The following is a 22,599-nucleotide window of genomic DNA, read 5'->3' as shown; positions in this document are numbered from 1 at the left end:
ATAATAGCTTTAAAATAAGTTACTACCGATAAAACGTCTCCGTGTAAAAGAAACCAACTGCATGGTAGCTACTATCTTGTGACCAGAGTCACCTCAGTAAAATTTGCGCAAAGGCTGGAAAGCAGATTTCCTCAAAGCTGGTTCATTCACCTACAGGACAGTAATGGCAGGGAACAGCAAGACTGAGAAAGTTGAGCTGCACGTCCCTGCTTTAGAGGAGCTGCGCAGTGGTAAATAACCGCGTTTTGAGTCACCTGCACGTACATACGTACATAAAATGGAAATGATTCCATAGACCGACTTAAAAAAGAAAACAACAAAACTTGTTTCTCATTTTAGTGCTGCAAACAGGACTGGAGGCCAACTTTGCAGAAGTCCAGGTCAGTGTTGTGGAATGTCCTGATCTCACCAAAGATCCATTTCAGTTTCCTGTCAAAGGTACGAATTGTTTATGCATGTTAAACAGTAGCTAGTTAGATAGTGACTTTTATTTATTTTTTAAAATAACAATAAAGAAAATCTGTTTCTATATATACAGATTCTAAGAATATATTAAGATTGTAAGAGCAATGGTATGACTTTACATTTAACGATAAAATATGGCACAAGACATTGTTAGAACATTTAAAAAACTGCTCCATTCTTTTACTTTTAGGGAAGTATTTAATTGAGTTGTGTTAGTGCTTCTTTTTCAGTAATACCAGAACATATCGGTACATTGTTTTCTTGTTTTATTGATTGACCCTGTAGGCTTGTGTGGAAGTCCACGGATAACAGATGTTGGTGGTGTGCCGTACCTGGTTCCGTTAGTTCAGAAAGACAAGGTAATTTATTGTAAAATAGTGATGCCATGCATCAATATCCTTTAGACTTGAGTATCATCCGTTGTCCTTCTCATCCCCAGGAATATGACATGAACACATTATCCAAGGAGCTGGAGCTGCCTGGTGCCTTCTTCCTTGGAGCAGCAGGCGCTCCCTCCAGGATTCTTGGAATGAATGCAGAGGTGACTCCCATCTACCCTCATACTACAGGTTCTTGCTGACATAATGTTAAGAGCTCCTCCTGCATGTTTGACAAGTGATTCAGATCTCTTTGTTTTGTCAGTCATTAAAATTTAGATTCAAAAAGACAGTTTTATGTATTTAAAAAATATAATGCCACATGTTCACATTTGAAACTAAATTGCAATTAGAGGAATGTGGGAAATTCTATTTCAAACATTAATCTGCATGAATGAGAGTCTTCAAAAGAGTTAGAATTCAAATGAATGTTGCATGCAACATTTCTCTAACCTGCAAATTAGTTTCTAAAATAATTTAAAATAAATTTACTGAAAATAAAAGTAGAACATTTAGTCAGTGCAAGTTTATTGGTTCTTTTGCTCTTATTGGTTAAATGTTGCGCTGTTTAGTGATGCAAGACTGTTGTTTCATCCTCAGTTGATGCCGCTGGTTTTGACTGAAGCCCAGGGAAGACCTGCAGTGAACAGTAGCTACTTCTCCTCCATCAATCCAGCCGATGGCCAGTGTCTGCAAGAAAAATACTGTGACAAATCCTCCGACTGCAGCTTTGGGCTACTGGGAAATCTGTATGCTTGTGAAGGGAAACCTGGGAAGGTAAACTTCAAGATATTTAAAAGAAAGCATTGTCATCCATGTTCATAATTAACATCTCTGGTTAAACAATAATGCTGATTTGGGTCTGAGTGAACTTTAGCCACAGGTGTACTTCCAACTTAAGGCAGAATAAAAATTAACAAAATGAGAGCCACTGTAATCTGTAACCACAACAGGTCCTGGAGGTGAGGGCCAAGAAGAGGACGGGGGTCAACAGTTTGGTGACAGCTCTGAGGAAAGCTCTTCATGCTCACTACCCTGATAAAAGCCTGGCTCTGGGTGGCACCTTCATCATCCAGAAAGGAAAAGCTAAAATTCACATTATGGTAACCATCAATGTATTAAGTGATAGTCACTGAAATTTGTTATCTTTGAACCCGTTCCCTGTGTATTGTGCTCATCAGCCAAGAGAGTTCTCAACCTGCCCGCTGAACACAAATGACGATGTCAACAAATGGCTGAAACATTTTGAGGTCAGCGCGCCACTCGTCTGTCAGTCGGTGCTGGTGTCCAACGATCCCGTAAGTGAAAACACTCTAACACACACACACACACACACACATGCGCATATATAAATATTTAGTGCTTACAATGTAATGTTGGAGGAACAAAGGATAAAAAACATTATCCATTTGAGGACGTGGATTTCAGACCACAAGCTGTTTTTCTTCTGAGTCTTAATAGCAGTTTAGGTGGCAGAAATCTACTGTTAATTTACAAATTATGTTTTGTTTATTATAATGTGGTTAAAACATGTCAGGCATCACAATATTGAAATAATTAAGGAAATCTGATTAGTTTTGTTTCAATACCATTGATATGTAGCCAGGTTAAAAACCTCCAAAGAATTGTGTTTTTGTCACTTTCCCTGTGTGTCCAGGGTTTGGACCTGCGTGTGGAACACACTCACTGTTTCAGTCATCACGGAGAAGGTGGCCACTACTACATCGATACCACACCTGATATGGTGGAGTACCTGGGTTACTTTATGCCTGCAGAGTTTGTGTACCGTGTCGACAGGCCCAAAGAGACCCATGGAGTTGGACGTGATTAAAAACAAGAATGAGTAAATGCAACCAATCAGCAAAGCATCTTTGGAAAACATTGAAGGAATTCTACAAACAGTGATTAGCAAAATTTGCACAGCATTGATCTGCTTTAATACAATTTCTGACAAATATTGGTTTTACAGATTGAAAACGAATGCAAAAAAGTGTTTTACCATAATAAAAAAATGTTAGTGTTTTGTGTAGTGTCTCTATGTGGTTCAATATAAATGGCTTTGTGATGAAACTGTAAATGCCTTCACATCTAGTACCTAATTCAGCTTTCTGCCTGTTTGTACTTCTAGTTATCACTACATAGCCATTATGCAAAACGGCAACAAAAAATATATATTTGGAGTTTTATCTCAACGAGCATAATTCCATTCATATAGTTGAAATAATGAGGCACATCTAAACATGGATATATGTGATATTACACATTTATTGCCAGAATATGGCAAAGCTAAAGTCATGGTGGTGTCGGTGAGAAAACATTCAGGGTCTCGGACCCGTTGTGTCGTTTTTCAAGAGGAAAGGTGAGGAAGCTCCAGTGGCTCTACCATGTCACCTCCAGAAGTACTCGGATGACACAGTCATAGTCGGATGTGTGGAGAATGGACAAGAGGACGAATACAGGGACCTTTTGGAGAGTTTTGTTAGGTGGAGCAGGGAGAACCTTCTGCAGCTCAACGTGACCAAGACGGAGATGGTGGTGGATTTCAGTAAAAGCAAATCCCCACCCTCCACAGTCTGCATTAGTAGGAAAGATGTAGAAATAGTCGCATCTTACAGGTTCCTGGGTGTTCAGCTGGACAATAAACTGGAGTGGTCCACAAACACCGATGTTGTCTACAAGAAGGCCATGAGCAGACTCTACTTCCTCAGGAGACTCAGGTCAATCAATCAATCAATCAATCTTTATTTATATAGCGTCTTATACAATCAAAATTGTTTCAAGGCGCTTTCCAGAATCCCAGGGCCTGACCCCAGACAAGCAACAGTGGCAAGGAAAAACTCCCCTTTAACAGGAAGAAACCTTGAGCAGGACCAGGCTCATGTAGGGGGACCCTCCTGCTGATGGCCGGCTGGGTAAAGAGAGAGGAGAAGGGGGAGGACAGGTAGAGGAGAGGAGAGGAGAGGAGAGAGGAGAGGAGAGGAGAGGAGAGGAGAGGAGAGGAGAGAGAGGAGAGGAGAGGCACAGAGCACAGAAACACACACAAAAAATATGATGCACAATCACTTCAGCAGGGCTGGAGGTCATTATGCAGCTCCGAGGGCGGCGATACCTGTAAATAAATAGAGGGGGGGAGAAGCAGAAAAACTACACAAGAATCAGCATAACTAGTCTGCTTGATGAGGAGAGGAAAGGAGAGGAAAGGAGAGGAGAGGAGAGGAAACCATGACCCAGTGGAGTGACAGAGGCCTGTCAGGTGATCATGTTTCCGGACCCCGGCAGCCTTGGCCTATAACAGCATAACTAAGATGTGACCTAACGATTAGACGACCCCCTAAGTATGATAATTTGTCTGTCTATGATAGTAACTGGAACTACTGAATTAGTAACAATAAGCTTTTTCAAAGAGGTAGGTTTTGAGTCTGATCTTAAAAGTAGCGATGGAGTCAGCCTCCCGTACCTGGACAGGGAGCTGGTTCCACAGCAGGGGGGCCTGGTAGCTAAATGCTCGGCCCCCCATTCTACTCCTGGAAACTCTGGGAACCACAAGTAGACCAGCATTCTGAGAGCGGAGCGGTCTATTGGGCTGATAAGGTATCACTAGCTCCTCCAGGTAGGATGGAGCTAGGCCTCTGAGGACCTTGTAGGTCAAAAGAAGGGTTTTAAAAATTATTCTAAATTTAACGGGCAGCCAATGAAGCGACGCCAGTACAGGAGTAATGTGATCTCTTTTGTCAATACCTGTCAGAACTCTGGCTGCAGCATTTTGGATCAACTGGAGGCTTCTTAAAGAGTTGTTTGGACACCCTGATAATAAAGAGTTACAGTAGTCCAGCCTGGAAGTAACAAATGCATGGACTAACTTTTCAGCATCATGCTGCGTCAGCAGTTTCCTGATCTTTGTGATGTTCCTCAAGTGAAAAAAGGCACTTCTAGAGACTAATTTAATATGTGAGTTGAAGGAGAGATTTTGATCAAAAGTTACTCCTAGATTCCTCACAGAGAGACTAGATGTTAATGAGATACCATCTAGAGTGATCATGTGATCTAATCTATCCCTGAGAGGTTCAGGACCAAACACCATGACCTCAGTTTTTCCTGGGTTAAGGAGGAGGAAATTTGAAGACATCCAGGACTTTATGTCTTTAAGACAGGTCTGGAGCTTCACTAACTTCTCTGTCTCCTCGGGTTTCATGGATAAATAGAGCTGAGTGTCATCAGCATAACAATGAAAATTTATCCCATGCTGCCGAATAATGTTCCCTAAGGGAAGCATGTACAATGTGAAGAGGATTGGTCCGAGTACAGAACCTTGAGGAACTCCATGGCTAACCCTACTGTATGAGGAGGGAACACCATGGACATGGGCAAACTGGTATCTATCAGATAAGTATGATCTAAACCAGTCTAGTGCTGTCCCTTTAATCCCAATCACATGTTCCAGTCTCTGTAACAGGATGCTGTGATCAACTGTATCAAAAGCAGCACTGAGGTCCAGCAGAACCAGCATAGAGACCAGTCCATGATCTGAAGCTATGAGAAGATCATTGGTGACTTTAAGAAGTGCTGTTTCTGTGCTGTGGTGAGCTCTAAAGCCTAAAGGTCCTTCAGTGTTTCCAGCAGGATGCTCCACATGTTCTATCAGTCTGTCATGGCTAGCACCATCTTCTTTGCTGTAGTGTGCTGGGGAGCAGGCATTAAAGCTAAGGATGCCAACAGACTTAACAAACTCATTAAAAAGGCAGGGTCTGTTGCTGGCTGTAAACTTGCAAACTTGGACGACATGGTGAGGGACAGGATGGTGTTCAAATTGCGGACAATCATGGACTCCCACCCCCTCCATAACACAGTGGACAAACTGAGAAGCAGCTTCAGCAACAGACTCCTGCAGCCTCGCTGCTCTAAGGAACGGTACAGGAAGTCATTCCTGCCGTCCGCCACCAGACACTATAATTCATCCAAACCCAGTCAATAACAATAATTGTTTAATATTTATGTTGTAATTTTATTTCTATTTTATTCTCTATATATATTTATGTATATATGCTTGTAATATGTATATATTATATTATGTATATATTATATATACAGTATATGCTTATAATATATGCTGTATATATGCTTATAATGCTTATAACATTCTAATCTTATTTGTATTTTATTTATTCTATTTCTGTGCTTTGTAAATACAAAACCTACACTACAGTTATATTAATCCACTTTAAGCTGCTACTACAATTCAATTTCCCTACGGGGATGAATAAAGTACATCTTGAATCTTGAATCTTGAATGGTGATAATTTTGGTAATAAATGACGTAGAGCTTTATTGAGCTTTAATTCAAGCCCAACTATATTTAGATGTTCATTTTATCCGACAAATAAACATTTAGAATGCTTTAATTCAGCAGTTTTAATAGACGTGACAATGCGATTTGATGTATTCATTTTATTTAATATGTTATACTAGACTGGACCAGTAGGGGGCCACAGCAGGTAACACAATTTCCCACAATTCTGCGCCCGACCAGCCCGGAAGTAAGGCGTTTATTGACAATATGGCTGCGGAACTGGGTTTGAATCTGAAGCAAATTGCCATTTGACAGCACTCGCCGGTATAGTGTTAACAATCATTTTTGTCCACGGGGGTGTACGAAACATATGCATTTGAATGAAGACATCCGTGAGTCCACGGGATGGTGTCAGTGAGCTGAGAAAATATTCAGAGTCTCGGACCCGTCATGTCGTTTTTCAAGAGGAAAGGTGAGGAAGCTCCAGTGGCTCTACCAGTGGCAACGTCAACGGTGGCGAGCATCAAACACGCTACACTACACTACATAGAATCCCTTGATAAGATGTTCAAAGCGGCTGCAACTTTGCCAATGACGCCGCGGTGCTTTCAGAATTTGTTTTTCCTGTCTCCGCTGGTCACTGCGGTGAACCTTGCTAGCTTAGCGGTAGCTTCAACATTCTGGCTGCTTAATCGGGTCTATGGTGACCCCGGTGGGCCAATGAAACACGCAAAATGTATATTAAACACTGCTTCAGGGTATAAAAAGAGTAATCTATCTATTTTCCAGCTTCAGGTTTTGTTTTGTTCTTTACCGTTGTTAAGGCTGTATGTTATACAGTGGTTGAATGATAAAAATATAATGTTACTAAAACAACATCGTCAATATTTGCGGTCTTTTAGTCATTTATCTAATTGGGCCGCAGTAGTTATTGTGTAATTTACACTAGTTTAATGAGTGTATGGCACAGGGAGGCAGTGATTGTGAACTAAAGCGTTATCATCTCCTGGAAATGTGTTTAGGATCACTATGATGTTGAGCAACAGTTTCAGGCTTAGTAGCGGAGATTGGTTATGTTGCTGACACATCAGTTCTGAGAAACGAGGAAATAACAGGCATACAATAATAGTATATGAAGTAACACTACCTCTCCTGAACCATGGCACTGATTTAGGCTTCTTTTTATTGCTTAGTGAGAATTTTATAACTAATGCATACGCAGCAGCAAATATGATTAATGTTGGATAAACTATTGTGACTGTTCACCAGGGAACAAAATAATGCGATATTTCAACTGTTAGATTATTGTAGTTTATTGGTACCAGATTTCTTTGTTAATCTGGGATTCACTGTTCATTGTGATTCATTTTACATGTGAAAATATTCCTTTACTGTCAACTAGTAAAGGAATATTATATATATATAATATATAAAGGAACACACTAGTGTGGTTTTCTATTGTTTATCTTTTGCATTTCGGGTCTCTAATAGATGCGTGTTTTTTCATTGAAAGAGTTTCTGGTTCTGAAAGTCATGCTGACTTTGACAGATGATAACTCTTGGCTCGCATACGTCCCTGATCAGCTTGGTCTAAAACATCTTCTATGGCCTAGAATCTATACCATTGGCTCAAATCCCCTCACCACTTTCTGTACTGTCAATGGTATAATTTCATCCAACCCTTGCTTTGCTGCAGAGGTTAATCTGTATGAACAGTGACTGTAATGTGATGGGTCAGTACGCTGTAGTCAATGCTGCACTGTTTCATTCGACAGACTTTGTACAGAATTCCTCCTTGTTTTTCCCGTTCTGTCTTGTTTTTATCTTTATTTTATTCGGGAAGTGCCTGGGCAGCTGGGGAGGTCCTCGGGCCCTATAAATAGGTTTGGCGGCCATTGTTTCTTCTTCTTGGTCTGTTGTATTGTGAACTTCTGAAGAAGGCAGCCAGCGATGCATTGATGCCCATGAATAAAGCCATTGAGTGCACTCTCTTGCTGTCCTGTGACTCTCTGACCGGAGCGCCCACTGCAGATGAGAAGACTGGCAAATTATTGGAGTGATTCTCATCATTTGCACTAAATCCCTCACAGAATTAAAATCAAAATGTATTTAGCATTAAATCATACACATTAGGAAGCTATGAGTCTTTTTTTATTTTTTGGTTTTAGCTTACTTATTTATTAACTGTGGTTCACAATCTGATAGGAATCACCAGAGTTGATTCACACATGTTAGAAGGCCTCCTGGCATCCTGTGTGAAAAGGACTTGCCGTCTTAACAATATAATTATCTTTGAAGAGAAATCTTCCCTGCTATCCTGCCTTCCATTGGCATGGAAACTGATCTGCACTGGGTTTTCTTTTCTATTGCTGTTGAAAGTTCATTATGTAAGTTTAGGATATTCTAGTCATTTACCTCACAGCTAAACGATTGTCAGTTGAACTCAGCCAAGGTGCCATGTCTGCATTGTGATGTTTAATCTAGTTGGCTACTCTGATGACAAATGAGCTCTCATTTTTCTTTCCTCAGCCAAAAGCAAAGAACCAGAGAGAGTGACAGATGTTAAAGCCAACAGAGGTGAGTTTAGCATTAAATCTGTGTCATGGAGTTGTTGAATTTGAGAAATGTTCAATAAAATACACCACCCTTCAGAGGCTGTTTAGCTTTAGCAATTTAATGCTTAAGAAGATAATCTGAAGTTTACCAAACAAGCAACACTCATTGACTATATGCAAACATCTTTGATGTAAATCTGAGTGTATGTGCAGATGAATTAAGAGTACAGAAGCTCGTCTGGTGGAATTGCTGGTTTGTGTACAACATTGGAGTTATGCTCGAATCTGTTTAGCATGTAATAAAGGCCACATTTCTAACTCAGCCTTTCATGTAGCTCACATTGATGTCACATGCTCAGGACACTCAGGCTTTGATGCCATTGATGACTTTCTCCCTGTCTGTATTCTGTCCTTCCCTAGTTGCTCCAGCTAGTCCTCGCACTCCATCACTCGGAGCTAAATACCAACATGGTGGCCAGGAGGTTGCTGGGCCCAGTCATGTGGCCATTAGTGCTATCTCTGCTAACATGGACTCCTTTGCCCGTGGGCGCACAGCCACCCTCAAGAAACAGCCAAGTCACATAGAGGCTACGCACTTTGGAGATCTTGGTACTGAACACAATTTAATGTTTGTATATGGCTTTAGGAAAATGGCAATCAGAAATCCAGTAGTATAAATATGAAATGTATAGATTTAATGCCCTGCTTGCTCAATAGATTTGTACAAAAATGCATTTTATATCTAAAGATATTTTATGCCATTTTCACTGCATGTTAGCTACTCAACTCTATGTGCTTTGGGGGTTAGTGGTTGCATTTTTTCTGTAAATTTATCCCTTTAGCACAGCTGGCTCGAGCAAACCTGAGGAAAATGTGACACACCCAAACTGGCTATATAAATTCACACAGAAGCAACAATCCAAATATAGGTGTTTGTGTTTTTTTTCTCACCACCCAACAATGTCATCACAGGTGACCCATACCTCCACATGTGTGTTTTATTATGATTTAGTCTCAAGGAATCAAGACCTGTCTTGCCTGAGTTCATTTTGACTTTAGTACATTGTAGCTTCACTTTGTGACTCATAAATTTTGTTTTTGTTCAACCGAAAAACATTCCTTTGTCAGCACGGTGCGACAGCACATATGACAACCACATTCCAAAGCAGGTCAGGCTGATGGTTGGCCTCTGGAGCGCTAATCATAGCACTGTGAACTTGGATGGAGCAGGGAGAACTGGTTAATATAAAGCCTGGCGGACATGATTGAGTAACTCTGTACGAGAGTGTTGCTGGTCGGAGATGAGTCAGAGTCAGGAAGAACCTGCACTGCAGCTTCAGACTGCATCTGAATTAAACAAAAGGAACAAAGGTTGTTTGTGAACATTCCTTCTTACAACATTGTGACAGATATTTTATGCTGACTTTAAGAGCTCTCTGTGTTCATATTTATGTTTTGGATCAATATGGCTTGACAGATAACTTCAGTTCTGTGCATTTAATGTTACAGGTCATTCCAGTGTCAACTATCAGCCTCAGGAGGCGCGATCCAGGCTGTCCAAGACCGTGGACCACATTCTGAGGGACAACATGGCGATTCCGCACTTTATGCATTTCACAGAACTGCGCAGCATTGACCACTTAGTTCGCTTCTGGTTGGAGGCGGAGAGTTTCCGCTCCACCAGCTGGTCGCGTATCCGAGCGCACAGCCTAAACTCGGTCAAGCACAGCACACTGGCTGAACCCATCTTTACCTCCCAGGATGGATCAGAAGTCCAGGAAGTCATCCAGCCTGATGGTGATGCAGTGGAGGGAGGGAGTTGCAACATGCTTGTAGCACAGTCTAAGCTGCGGGACTCCTCCACAACAGAAACAAGCCCCGGTCCGTGCACGCCTCAGACAGACACCCCAACCAGCCAGCCGTCCTCCAGGACTGGGACCCCCTACAAGACGAGCAGCACCACACGAGACATCTCTGGTAAACTCATGAAAAGTGAGCCAAGCTGTTTATTTTATTTTCTGCACGCAAACTCAGCTGCTTTATATATCTTATTATTTGTTCTCTGCTTCTACTTAAACACTGCAGCAGAAATGTAAACTCTAATTCCAAGTTATGCAAAATAAGTAACAATTTTGTTGAACCTGATCACGTTTTATTCTCTTGCACCAGAATTGATTTGCATTCTCTGCAAAGGCTGCAGTAATGATGACCTGCTTTGTCTTTTTCAGGCATAGAGAAAGATGCGGTCACCATCTTCACCAGGTTTATCTCTCCTGATGCTGTGAGGCCCATCCCCATCACTGAACAGATCAGGAACGACATTGTTGGTAAGATTTTTGAAATCTCCTGTTTTTCTGCAAATCTCAGTAGGAAATGCAGCTCAGTATTCTCTGTTCTTGTATGCGCAGCTAAGATCTGTGGAGAGGATGGCATGGTGGACCCAAACTGCTTTGTGATTGCACAGACGGTTGTCAAAGCCATCTTGGAGGAACAGTGAGTTATTTTGTTTTCTTTTTCCAGAGAATTTAATAATCACTCTGAGTGATTTCCTTGTACATATGAGCAGATTGAATTTCAGCTGTTCTCCTTTTATGTCATTTCACCTCCCAGATTCCCACATTCATCTATCCTACTTACTCTTTCACCTGTAGGCACTTTAGTGAATTCCTGCGGAGCCATCATTACTGTAAATACCAAATTGAAGTATTAACCAGTGGCTCTGTGTTCCTGGCCGACATCTTATTCTGTGAGTCGGCACTCTTCTATTTTTCCGAGGTAAGTGGCTCCAAGGGGTTTAAAAGATAAAATGACTTGTGTTCTCTCCAAACTGACTAATTTTATTGTTACCGGTAAATGTTTTAATGTTGCAAGAAATTTTGTGACTCCTTATCACACCCTAAAGAATCTGTGCCATGTGATCAAACTATCACTGCAGGAATACACAACACAGTAAACATCATACATAAAAACCCAACAAATAGTCAGAGGTGCCTTTTTCTCTGCAGTATATTGAAAAGGAGGAGGCGATGAATATCCTGCAGTTCTGGTTGGCAGCAGACAACTTCCAGAACCAGCTCGCTGCTAAAAAGGGGCAGTATGATGGCCTGGAGGCACAAAATGATGCCATGATCCTCTATGACAAGTAAGTTCTGCATCCCCTATCACTCATGGATGTTCTGCGCTACCATCTGGGAGGGTTTTTTTTTATCATATAAAACTATCGAACAGATGTTTGCCAGGGTTAGGCTTGGGAGCAATCCATTCAATGGTTTTTATTTTTAGTTTCATATCTCACTGCAAATTTAAATCCAGCAAAGCGCACGTACACGAGCACACATGCACACACGTACACGTGTAGTAGTAGCAGCAATATATTATAGGCAGTGGTGATATAAGGTTACATAATATACTGTAGTAGGCTGCTTTCTGATCAAAAACGCCTCGGTAATTGAAGATCAAATGTCAACGACCAACCAGAATCCAGAACATCATCAAAATTGAATAAGCTTTTCCTTGGACCATTATAATAAATTCCTGAAAAGTTAATTAATAAAAAAAAGTTAATTAAAATTTATTTTGTCAACAAATTCCAGCTGTCAGATAACAATAATTAATATTTTTTACAATAACCAATATCAGTCGTTAAAGAGCCATTGAACATTTTCTTAACTGTGCAACAGAGAATGCAACCAAATTTAGAGATTGATGGCAAAAGCTTCAGCAGACATTCTGTTACAGTCAATGACTAAAAATTCCATCTTTGATTTAGAGCAACGGTGCTGCCCTCCTGCTCCACCCAGTAACTAAGTGAACATTCATTAATCTGAACTCTTGGCATTTTATTTCCATCCAGGTATTTCTCACTCCAGGCCACCAACCCTCTGGGCTTCGGCGACTCTGTGCGGATGGAGATAGAGTCAAATATCTGCAGAGAGGGAGGGCCACTCCCCGATTGTTTCATCACTCCTCTCAGGCAGGCCTGGACCACCATGGAGAAGGTCAGATTGTCTTTTCCTTTATTGTGTAAGGGAATGGGGAATGTTCTGATAGGTCAAAGACTCTAGATATGAAATCTGCCATCACTGTCCGGTTATCTTCTCGTTTATTCATTTATCTATCTGAAGGTTCACCATTTTATCTGTCTGGTTTTAGGTCTACCTTCCAGGCTTCCTCTCCAGCAACCTTTACTACAAATACCTGAGTGACCTAATCAACTCAGTGCGAGCAGATGAGTTTATGCTCGTCAGCGCTCAAGGTCAGACAGGGCAGGCCGACAATGACCGCTCCAGCTCAACTTCCAGTGATGGCCCGCACGCGCAGGTGATGCCCCCACCTTTATCCCATGTTTTCAGGCCCTGTAGGGATGTTCTTCAGTGTGCTGGCATTTAGACCTGCCCACAATTCTGATAATGCCAAAGGGTCGCTACCATTTAGTGCAGTAACAAAAATCCTTCTGCATTTTCACTGCAGCAAGGTACTAAAAAAGCAGCAGTTAAGATCCTGAAAAACTTTGATGAGGCCATCACAGTAGACATCGCCAGTCTGGACCCAGAACAGTTGTACCAGCGACCATATGCTGGGTAAGTGTGCAAAGTTCCTTCACTGCCGGAGGTGGAGGTTGATGCATCTCAAATGTATCTATATTGAAATCAATTTAAACTCGACTCATTCTCTGTCCACTAGAAAAGCACAACAGATGAAATTGGAGTTCTCTCATTTTAATAAGGAATAGAAAGAGTTAAAAAGATAAATAACTGAATACCAGTAGATGTCTTTTGTGTTTTCTCTTTGTGTGTGTTCATCAGAACTGGAAAGCTAGTCGGTTTTACATGGGTGCTGTCTTTATCCTTCTCTGTCTGTACAGAAAGATGACGTTTGGGAAGGTAAATGAGTTGGGCCAGTTCATCCGGGAGTCAGAACCCGAGCCAGATGCCAAGAAATCCAAAGGTGCAGTGGTTCTGTCTCACTCACCCAGATAATCTGCTTTTTAAAAAATGTTTAACCTCTGTTTGCAGTGAAAACATCCATGAATGTAAATTGCCTCCATTGACTGCTGCTATTCCCTGCATGGCATGAAACCTTTTAAAAATGAAGAGACATTCTTCTAGGGGAAATTAAACTTATAAGCCTCAGTCATTCTGTATATTAAAGACAGAATAATTAAATATCAATTCTAAATGTGCTGAGTTTATTGAACAATGCGTATGAATTAATGCTTTGTGTTTTTAGGCTTTCATGAGATTACTTACTGAGCCCTCACTTTTTGTCTTAGGCTCTGTGTTTTCCCAAGCAATGAAGAAATGGGTCCAAGGCAGCTCTGACCAGGTGAGTCTCTAGGACGTGAAAGTATTTCCAAGTGGTTCAGCATATTTCTATGCATTTTTTAATTAGCATCATGTCATAAAGCCTTCACAGGGTTTATTGAAAGCTCTGAAATGGCAGAATGTTTGTGCTGTGATGTAGGCGCAGGAGGAAATGGCGTGGCAAATCGCCAAGATGATCGTCAATGACGTCGTCAGCCAGTCCAACCATTGCAGCCCGGTCAGATCTACCAAGGTACATACCCTCACTGCAGCCCATTTCAACATTTATTTGGCCTGTTCTTTCTTTAATTTCACACATAATTTACACATTTTAATAGATGTACATGAATCACTGCATGACTGTGTGTAACTGAAATATCTAATAGTAATGGTACCATTTCCATATTTATTATATTTGGTCAATTTATAATCAAGGTATTTTTGTTTAGAATTATCCTTCCTCACTGGACATCTGGTCTTAGCCAGTAATAAATGCATCATGGGATTTTTGTACAGAATTTGGATCTTTACGTATAGCGTTCATTTTGTCTATACTGAGGACTGCTTCATCATATAAACACATTCAGTATTTCTGTAGACAGATCCTGACTGAGGCTCTTTTGTCTTTGTTTCATGACAGTTATGACCCAGTGGGAAGCCAAAGGACAAACTGCACATAGGCTTCACCTCACAATCATCAGAGTTACAATGAGAACAAACAAGATGATTTTATCATCTTCTGTGTGTGTGTGTATACATGTGAGAGAGAGAAAGAGGGATGAGTGATGCCCCTGGAGGAAAAGATGACTCCGATCTTCCATCACACTGCACAGCTACAGACGGAAAGCATCTTCTGAGAGGAAGTTTGTCCTGATGAAGGCAATGCTAGACATCATAGCAGAATTTTATTCAAGCAGCATGTGTCAACCTCTGCATCGCACGAGCCAAAATAACTTACCATAATCTTTGAACTGAAGAAGGCATCTCCAGACTGAATTACTTTCCCCTCCTTTGTGTCCCACCTCCTCCTGACTTTTACAACCATTCCTTGTTTTTAGATGAGGCTCTCTTCATGGCCATCTGCAGCAGATCACAGTAGCTCCATGCACTGATTTCCAGTATATACGTACTGTAGACCATCTAGAAACAGTGAATAAGAAGAGCTGGTCTTGGTCCTGGACTGTGGCCACCATTTTAAACCTCTTGGCTCCTTTACTACGCAGAGAAGGAGAAACACTCCACTGAAGTACTCCAGTTGTGTTGGAATACTCCAAACTTAAAGACCTAATATTCTCTCTCTATATATATAGTTATATGTAGATTTCTGGTTTACCCCATATGTTAATGATAGTCTTCCCCCCCCCCCTTTTTTTTTTGTTTTTTTTTTAAAATTGTGATTCCTGGGTTTTCCTGAAGCCAGTCAGTGGGAAGTAGACTGTTCAGTTGGAAATTGTGCTCAGTAATTTTATTTTATTTTTTATTACTTTGAGCCTTACCGAGACATAGAAAACAACCAGAAAAGACTTTTGGTACCATGTACCGCCAATGTTTTCTGATCTGTACGTGTACTTGATCTATAATATATTTAAAATGTGTTTTGATTTAAATACATACATTATGAACTGTTTCCTTGTGCGCATTTCTTTGAGGTGAAATATGTATAACTCACTCTTGCAGGATGCCTTTATTACATATGACATAAATTATAAGATATAAGCTGAGGTTCACGGGATAGATTTTACAAATGATAACATCTTATAACTGTTGTCTTTTTTTTTTAAATGCCGAGGGCATCAGGGTCGAGATTTACTACCTGTGGCCAGATGGTGGCAGTGTTGTCTTAATGCTATGTTAGAATATAACAACGGTAAAACAGAACATTGTTACAGACAAAAGTACCGTATTTGTTTCGGTGGTAAAACAAAGAACATGGACAACTTCGGTTTTTATTCATGAAATGTGTGTATTTGACTAAAGGAAAATAGTGCCATATGCCTTCTCAATGTCATAACTTTGGGTCATCAGTAAATGTGTTGACTCAGTTACTCAAATAAAACGTTGAATCAGTTCTACCTGCACCTGCAAGGGCCACGCCCATCTGAACACGAACAACGTGTCTAATTGGCTGATAGCCTGACAATGGAACAATAACGTAGGGTATTTGTGATTAATATTTTTAAAATATATACATTTCATAATTGTGCCTTTTTTAAAAATATAATCACACAAGTAATTGCGAGAAAGCCATAGCAGAAAGTAACCACCTACTGCGTGAACTTGTAATTAACGGACGCCTAATCCGTCAAGACTTAAATCACGACAAAGGAAATACTTTTGACGCCTTCAGAATAAAAGCAATGCTTAACTACATCTATCTATCTATCTATCTATCTATCTATCTATCTATCTATCTATCTATCTATCTATCTATCACAAGGATGTCTCTTGTTAAAAAAATGCTGTCATTAAACCAAGATGGTTTTTATATTTGAGAAACTCTGCCGGACATTTAAAGCAGAAAGTAAAACTAGTGGAATATTTTGGAGTTAACAAGTTTTCTCCTTTGGTTTAAGTATACTGTACCGACTTTTCGCGCTTTCGATTTTTCATTAATTTTGGAAATCCCCGGAAATAGTAGTTGCGTAAGTTCCGCGATCTTGACGATGTGCAGACGCACCTCCGGCAGCTCAGCGCGCGCCTGTGAGTCCGAGCAGAGGCTGAGTCAGTGAGTGCAGCCTCAGAGGAGCATCGGGGGAGGAAGCGGCTCCGGGACATGTTCGTGTCCGCAGCTCTCACCCAATCTCCACCTGCCCTGACACTCCTCTACCAGGTCTAGGGAGCCCGAGTTTTTTTCCTCCTGATGATCCGGGCGTTTCTCTTGGCAGCAGTGGAAGAAAGAAAAGGGCGTATGACTTGAGTTTACTCTCACCTTGCTGATGTGTTTTAGACGTTCTCTTGCAGAATTTCCAGATGCTCTGGACACACACAGCGCAGCCCTGGCGGACCTGACCAAGTTGAAGTCCCGCTCTTGAAGGTGTGAGCTCCAGATGCATTCGCTCCTGGGCAGGGAAAAGAAAGAAGACGAAGTCCGGTTCGGGGTCGATTTGGGTCTCTCCGCGGGCTTTGTGGCCCGAGCTGCCACCATGTTCAGCTGTGTGGGTTGCTTCTGGGTGCTCCTCTCCTCCGCTCTGGTGGCTGTCTGCAGCTTCAGCTTCATATCTCCTGCCTGGATTGTTAAGGACCAGCTGAAGAACCACCACCACCATCCCCACCATTACAGCACCAAGGACTCAGTGAGCTTCGGCTTACTGTGGCACTGCTCGGAGTCTCTGGATCACATGTACCGATGCTACACCTTCGGGGGACTGGGGAAATTCGCAGAGATCCCCTCCAGCTCCTGGCAGGTACATCTGCAGATACACCTGAATGGATGACAAGGCAAAACTAAACCAGTCATTTATGCTGAGGCCCACTCAAACCAAACTATTTAATCACATTCAACTAATGACTAAATATTTTATTACTTCCAAGTAAAGCATGATCCATTGTGACACATTAAATCAAAAAGATGCATGATCATGATTAACTATATCAAGAGAAACTGGGCTGATTTATTTATAGATTCTGATGGTCGGCAATAAAAGCTGTGGAGTGTCCTCTGTACCTCACCACACACACACACACACACACACGGGCCATGTGAGTGACTGACGTGAGATGATCGTCACTGTGACACTGATGGTCCTTCTGTGTCAGTTTCCCTGAAAACACATTCTGGGTGATGGTGCATGATGCTGATCACAAGGAGCAGCACCTGCCTCTCAATGTGTTGTATAAACACACACACGCGCGCACACACACAGATGCTGCTTACAACGTCTCAGAGAGGTCGGTTTGGTGACACTACAGGATTTTGGTGTGCTGTGGAGGTTGTTATCAGATTCAAAAACATTTGACCATCTTTAGAGAAGTCCGTCTGGGGTGTTGACTGCTCAGGGAAGTTGTTGGATGAATTTCCTCCTAATGCAAGAATTCTCTGATTAAGGCAGAAGCCACCTCTGGAGTCATGATTTATGCATGAGGAGGCATTAGCATTTGAAAGGGAGATATTATAAGTGCATGGTGTGATTGTAGCACTTGTCCTCACAGGGAAGAATGTAGCAGAGGGTTTGTTTTTACAGGTGGATTCTCAGATTCTGTCTCACATGCTGGAGCGCTGGAGAGTGAGTTGATGCTAATAAGGTTCAAATGGGTAGTATTTTCTTTGATAGTCAGCTATCAGTAAGTCAGCTCCCAATTCCTGCTCATGCTTGGTCTTGACCACAGAAAAATACCCCTGCCTTTGGCCTCTTGACAGGCTTGACCAGCATCCTCTCTGGGCGTTAGCAGATCTGTACAAGAAATCACTCTGATCCAGTTCCAATGGTCGCCATACGCGCTCATACATTAACACCGCCTCAGCCGGCCATGAGTGACATCTTGAGATGATCAGTGTTGTCTTTTACATAAGTCCATGCTTTCTGTTTTTCATGTAGAAATTCAAAAACAGATTCATGGATTTCAGCAAGCATCTCTAAAGCTCTATGTTCTAACATAACGTCGGCTTAAATGCATGTTGGCAAATCTTGTGATACTGACAGCTTCCCTCAGGAAGCTTCTAATCTCTTAGGGGAATTCAGGAATGCAGTCAGATGGATTGTAAAGATTGTCTCCTCATCCTGTTGGTGGCTGATCTTGTGCCTGGGCCTTATGCAGGCTGAGCATGTCGACTGAGGGATGTGAGCTGAGTGCGAAGGCGGATGTCTGCCAGAGAACATTTTCACCTGAACTTGCTAACAGCATGTGTGCTTTCAGCTGTCGCACAGCACTAAACGCTGGCGCTGGATTAGCCTGGCCTCTGTTGGAAGGAGCCAAGTGTGTGGAAACAGGAGGTGCTCTGTCTTGGTGCTTTGCATGTGTTTACTGGGTCCTTGTACATGCTGACTACGTGTCAAAGTTGAATGTTTGGTGAATAGTGGGAGAGCTCCAGAAACTACCATTGGAAAAGTTTGTCTGTGGTTTGTTTTCCTGTCAATGCAGATCTGTGCCAAAGAGGCTGGCATCCTTTACCACTAGAGGCAAAACAATTGGGCAATGCTGTCTATCCCACATGGAAGAAAAGATAAATTATGGACATTACTGGAGATGTTTCAACATGGCTAATGACCACCAGAGAGGAAGATGTAAGTGGTGCATAAACCCTGCGAGACGCTGCAAACGTCATTTCACCACTCAGTGGGCCAGAGCTGGTTTTAAGCACAAAGATAATTGATTAAATGAAGCTCTTTTGTGTGGCTTCTGCCATCTTTAATTAATACCAACCTGTGTGAAATGTTTGTTTGGGTGTGTAAAATGTGCGACCTGGACTCTACCGCCTTAAATCAGAGTTCATCAGATGTGTCTTCACGCTGAGTGAGGTCTGTTCTGGTCAGTTAAATGGCATTTCACACCGAAATGCTCCGATTTTGTCCTGTTCTGGAAAGGAGGCTATTGATTTTTCTTTTTTAAGAAAAGGCTTCTATGAATGATTAAGAAACCAGGGGAGAAAAATAAGGTTCCGTTCTGTCCTCCATCCAGGCTGCTTCAATAAGGGAAAATAATCTAATTTGCTTCTCTCTCTCTCTCCTCTCTCTCTCTCTCTTCTTTCAAAAGTATCTAAGTTTCACAGTTAGCAGCTGAGAAACAGACTTTTTTACACTGTTAATGATTTTGAGAGTTTTTCCTTCACAGTTCAGAAGTCTGGTCGTTGTGCAACTGTCACTGATCGCAGTGGAAAAAGTCAATATTCAGTTATTAAAAACTAATCTCTTAACCCAGATATGACACAAGTCCCTGCCTCCTGACATCGTAGCATCCTGTTAGTAGACAGCAGATTTGAGGCATGGAGTCACCAGTGGGAGTGCTGTCTGATTGATCCGTCTGAATAAAAGTGGGAATGAATGGTCTCTGCTCAGAGTGCGCCACGAGGCCGGGAAGATCCTGCGATACGTGCACACTTATTCTGTGGAGCATCAATGTATTTCTCTTTCTATAACTGTCACCCTAACTGCTAATGCTAATAGCCAACTTGGGCAGTGAAAGCCATTTGTGTGTAAGCACGTCTGCCATTACGGCCATGTGACGGAGTCTAATGCATGTGTCATATTCCAGTCTGACTCCTCCATCCGGCTGCTTTTCACTGCTGACCTCATTCATCTCTTAGCTTTACAGATTGGACAATCAAAGTGTATCCCTGAACTCAACGCACATAATTACAGGGCTTGGAAACACAGGTTTCAGTGACACTAAAGAAAATTTGGCGACCATCATGGATCAAAAAAAGCCATTTCTATGTTCTTACACAGGTGTGTCAGCTCTGATGCTGTAATCACAAGTTTATGCTGCCAGAGTTCAGAAAAGAACAGAAACTGGGATATTTAATAAAATCCTCTCTGATGTTGCCCATGAAAACAGCACCTATAATAGATTCTAAAAGACAGCCACAACCACTCAGTGGCACAAAAGCAGCCATCATCCATATTCACTGGACTCTTTTCAGCCCATCACATAAAAGGACGTGGAAACACGGCAGCTAACAGCTCCTGTTTCCTAGCCTGCTCCTCCCAAACCTTTAATCAGGCATCCTGTTGTCTGTGCTCTTCCATCAAGAGAGAAAGAACACAGTGGGGAGGACGATAGACGTGGGGGTCAAGGGTCACGTTTTTTACTGCCGTCTCTTCATGGAGCTGTTGTTCAGGCTGTCTGCGGATGGCTGGTGGGTGCATGATGGGACAAAGACGTCCCAGCCTCCAATAAATGAGCAAAGAGTTGCATTCGCCTGCCTGCTCGCCTGACTTAGAGTAGTAGCTCGAAGCGGACGACTCCGGTCGGAGAGCGAGAGGCGGCACTAGAGATGAGAGATGCGTGTCTATTGAGAGCAAGTCTTGTGTGAAATGTGGCCCACTGACTCAATGATACAGGGCATGTTTGCTTCAAGGTCCTGGTCTCAGGGGTGAGCATACACCAGTGGAAAAGTTATGTGTGAGTGGGGCTAAAATTGGCTTTTGTTCACCTCTTGTTCATTCACCCTTTGCATATGATACAGTCCAGCTGGAGTATGCAGTGGATACGTAGAAAGTGTAGGATGTGCTGGAACTGGTGGGAAGGACGTGTCAGATAGAACTGGTAGCGTCTCTTGTGAGCGCATTGTGGTATTTACCAGTAGCTGTGACACATCAAGGCCCAAATTAGTCATTTTTTCTTTATTGTAAAATAAACCAAGTGTGGGGGTCTTGACAACCTAGGTTGTCTCATAAAATTTGTCCGTATTTAAGGGACACACAAGTCAGTGAATGGGAAAGTACCGCCCTCTAGCGGTAATATTGTTTCACATCTCAAATCAAATCAAATCAATCTTTATTTATATAGCGTCTTTTACAATCAAAATTGTTTCAAGGCGCTTTCCAGAATCCCAGGGCCTAACCCCAGACAAGCAACAGTGGCAAGGAAAAACTCCCCTTTAACAGGAAGAAACCTTGAGCAGGACCAGGCTCATGTCGGGGGACCCTCCTGCTGATGGCCGGCTGGGTAGGGGTAGAGAGAGAGGAGAGAAGAGGGAGAAGGAGAGGAGAGGAGAGGAGAGGAGAGGGAGAGGGGGAGGGGGAGGGGAGAGGAGAGGAGATTAAAGGAGAGGAGAGGACGGGCACAGAGCACAGAAACACATACAAAAATACAGTATTTATACAGTGGGTCAGCAGGGCCGGAGGTCGTCATGCAGCTCCGAAGGCGGCGATACCTGTAAATGAATACGGGGGGGGGGGGGGGGGGGGGCAGAAAAACTACACAGGAATCAGCATAACTAGTCTGCTTGATGAGGAGGAAAGGAGAGGAAAAGAGAGAAGAGGAGAGGAAACCATGACCCAGTGGGGTGACAGAGGCCTGTCAGGTGATCATGTTTCCGGACCCCGGCAACCTTGGCCTATAACAGCATAGCTAAAATGTTAACCTAATGATTAGACGACCCCCTAAGTATGATAATTTGTCTGTCTATAATAGTAAATGGAACTACAGAATTAGTAACAATAAGCTATTTCAAAGAGGTAGGTTTTAAGCCTAATCTTAAAAGTAGCGATGGAGTCAGCCTCCCGTACCTGGACAGGGAGCTGGTTCCATAGCAGTGGGGCCTGGTAGCTAAATGCTCGGCCCCCTATTCTGCTCCTAGAAACTCTGGGAACCACAAGTAGACCAGCATTCTGAGAGCGGAGCGGTCTATTGGGCTGGTAAGGTATCACTAGCTCCTCCGGGTAGGATGAAGCTAGTTCTCTGAGGACCTTGTAGGTCAAAAGAAGGGTTTTTAAAATTATTCTAAATTTAACGGGCAGCCAATGAAGAGACGCCAGTACAGGAGTTATGTGATCTCTTTTGTCAATACCTGTCAGAACTCTGGCTGCAGCATTTTCTTAAAGAGTTGTTTGGACACCCTGATAATAAAGAATTACAATAGTCCAGCCTGGAAGTGACAAATGCATGGACTAACCTTTCAGCTTCATGCCGCGTCAGTAGCTTCCTGATCTTTGTGATGTTTCTCAAGTGAA

At 42.2% G+C, this 22,599-nt stretch overlaps 3 protein-coding genes across 8 annotated transcripts in view; all 3 read left to right on the top strand.

The window, feature by feature from the left end:
- The first annotated feature begins 73 nt into the window (after positions 1-73).
- Positions 74-2,865, top strand: c14h11orf54 (chromosome 14 C11orf54 homolog). The gene is made up of 8 exons (XM_057054775.1): positions 74-230; positions 340-438; positions 751-824; positions 905-1,006; positions 1,443-1,619; positions 1,796-1,945; positions 2,024-2,140; positions 2,500-2,865. Exons 1-8 carry the CDS (start codon positions 164-166, stop codon positions 2,671-2,673), a joined length of 960 nt encoding a protein of 319 aa, XP_056910755.1. The 5' UTR covers positions 74-163; the 3' UTR covers positions 2,674-2,865.
- A 3,487-nt stretch (positions 2,866-6,352) lies between these two features.
- Positions 6,353-15,614, top strand: akap10 (A kinase (PRKA) anchor protein 10). 4 transcript variants are annotated; one of them, XM_057053839.1, is made up of 16 exons: positions 6,353-6,601; positions 8,659-8,706; positions 9,105-9,293; positions 10,194-10,481; positions 10,554-10,661; positions 10,913-11,011; positions 11,093-11,177; positions 11,336-11,459; positions 11,690-11,826; positions 12,538-12,682; positions 12,837-13,004; positions 13,155-13,264; positions 13,549-13,631; positions 13,957-14,009; positions 14,148-14,240; positions 14,628-15,614. In XM_057053839.1, the coding sequence occupies exons 1-16, from the start codon at positions 6,580-6,582 to the stop codon at positions 14,631-14,633; spliced, it is 1,758 nt and encodes a 585-aa protein (XP_056909819.1). In that variant the 5' UTR covers positions 6,353-6,579; the 3' UTR covers positions 14,634-15,614. The 4 variants fall into 4 exon arrangements, with proteins under 4 accessions (XP_056909819.1, XP_056909817.1, XP_056909816.1 ...); XM_057053837.1 differs by having other exon boundaries at positions 10,554-10,676; XM_057053836.1 differs by having other exon boundaries at positions 10,194-10,661.
- Positions 15,615-16,654: 1,040 nt separating this feature from the next.
- The window catches only part of LOC130537230 (LHFPL tetraspan subfamily member 7 protein), a 65,454-nt gene continuing 59,509 nt past the window's right edge, over positions 16,655-22,599 (top strand). For 2 of the 3 annotated variants that reach the window (XM_057053846.1, XM_057053848.1), the window contains exon 1: positions 16,655-17,391. In XM_057053846.1, the coding sequence (XP_056909826.1) occupies positions 17,035-17,391 (357 nt within the window). In that variant the 5' untranslated portion in view covers positions 16,655-17,034. The remainder of the gene's footprint in view (positions 17,392-22,599) is intronic. The other variant, XM_057053845.1, reaches the window with a different exon arrangement.

This window comes from Takifugu flavidus, chromosome 14 (assembly GCF_003711565.1).
Source record: "Takifugu flavidus isolate HTHZ2018 chromosome 14, ASM371156v2, whole genome shotgun sequence".
Lineage (NCBI taxonomy): Eukaryota > Metazoa > Chordata > Actinopteri > Tetraodontiformes > Tetraodontidae > Takifugu > Takifugu flavidus.
The sequence above is the reverse complement of the archived record's forward strand: the minus strand, read 5'-3'. Positions and strand labels throughout refer to the sequence as shown.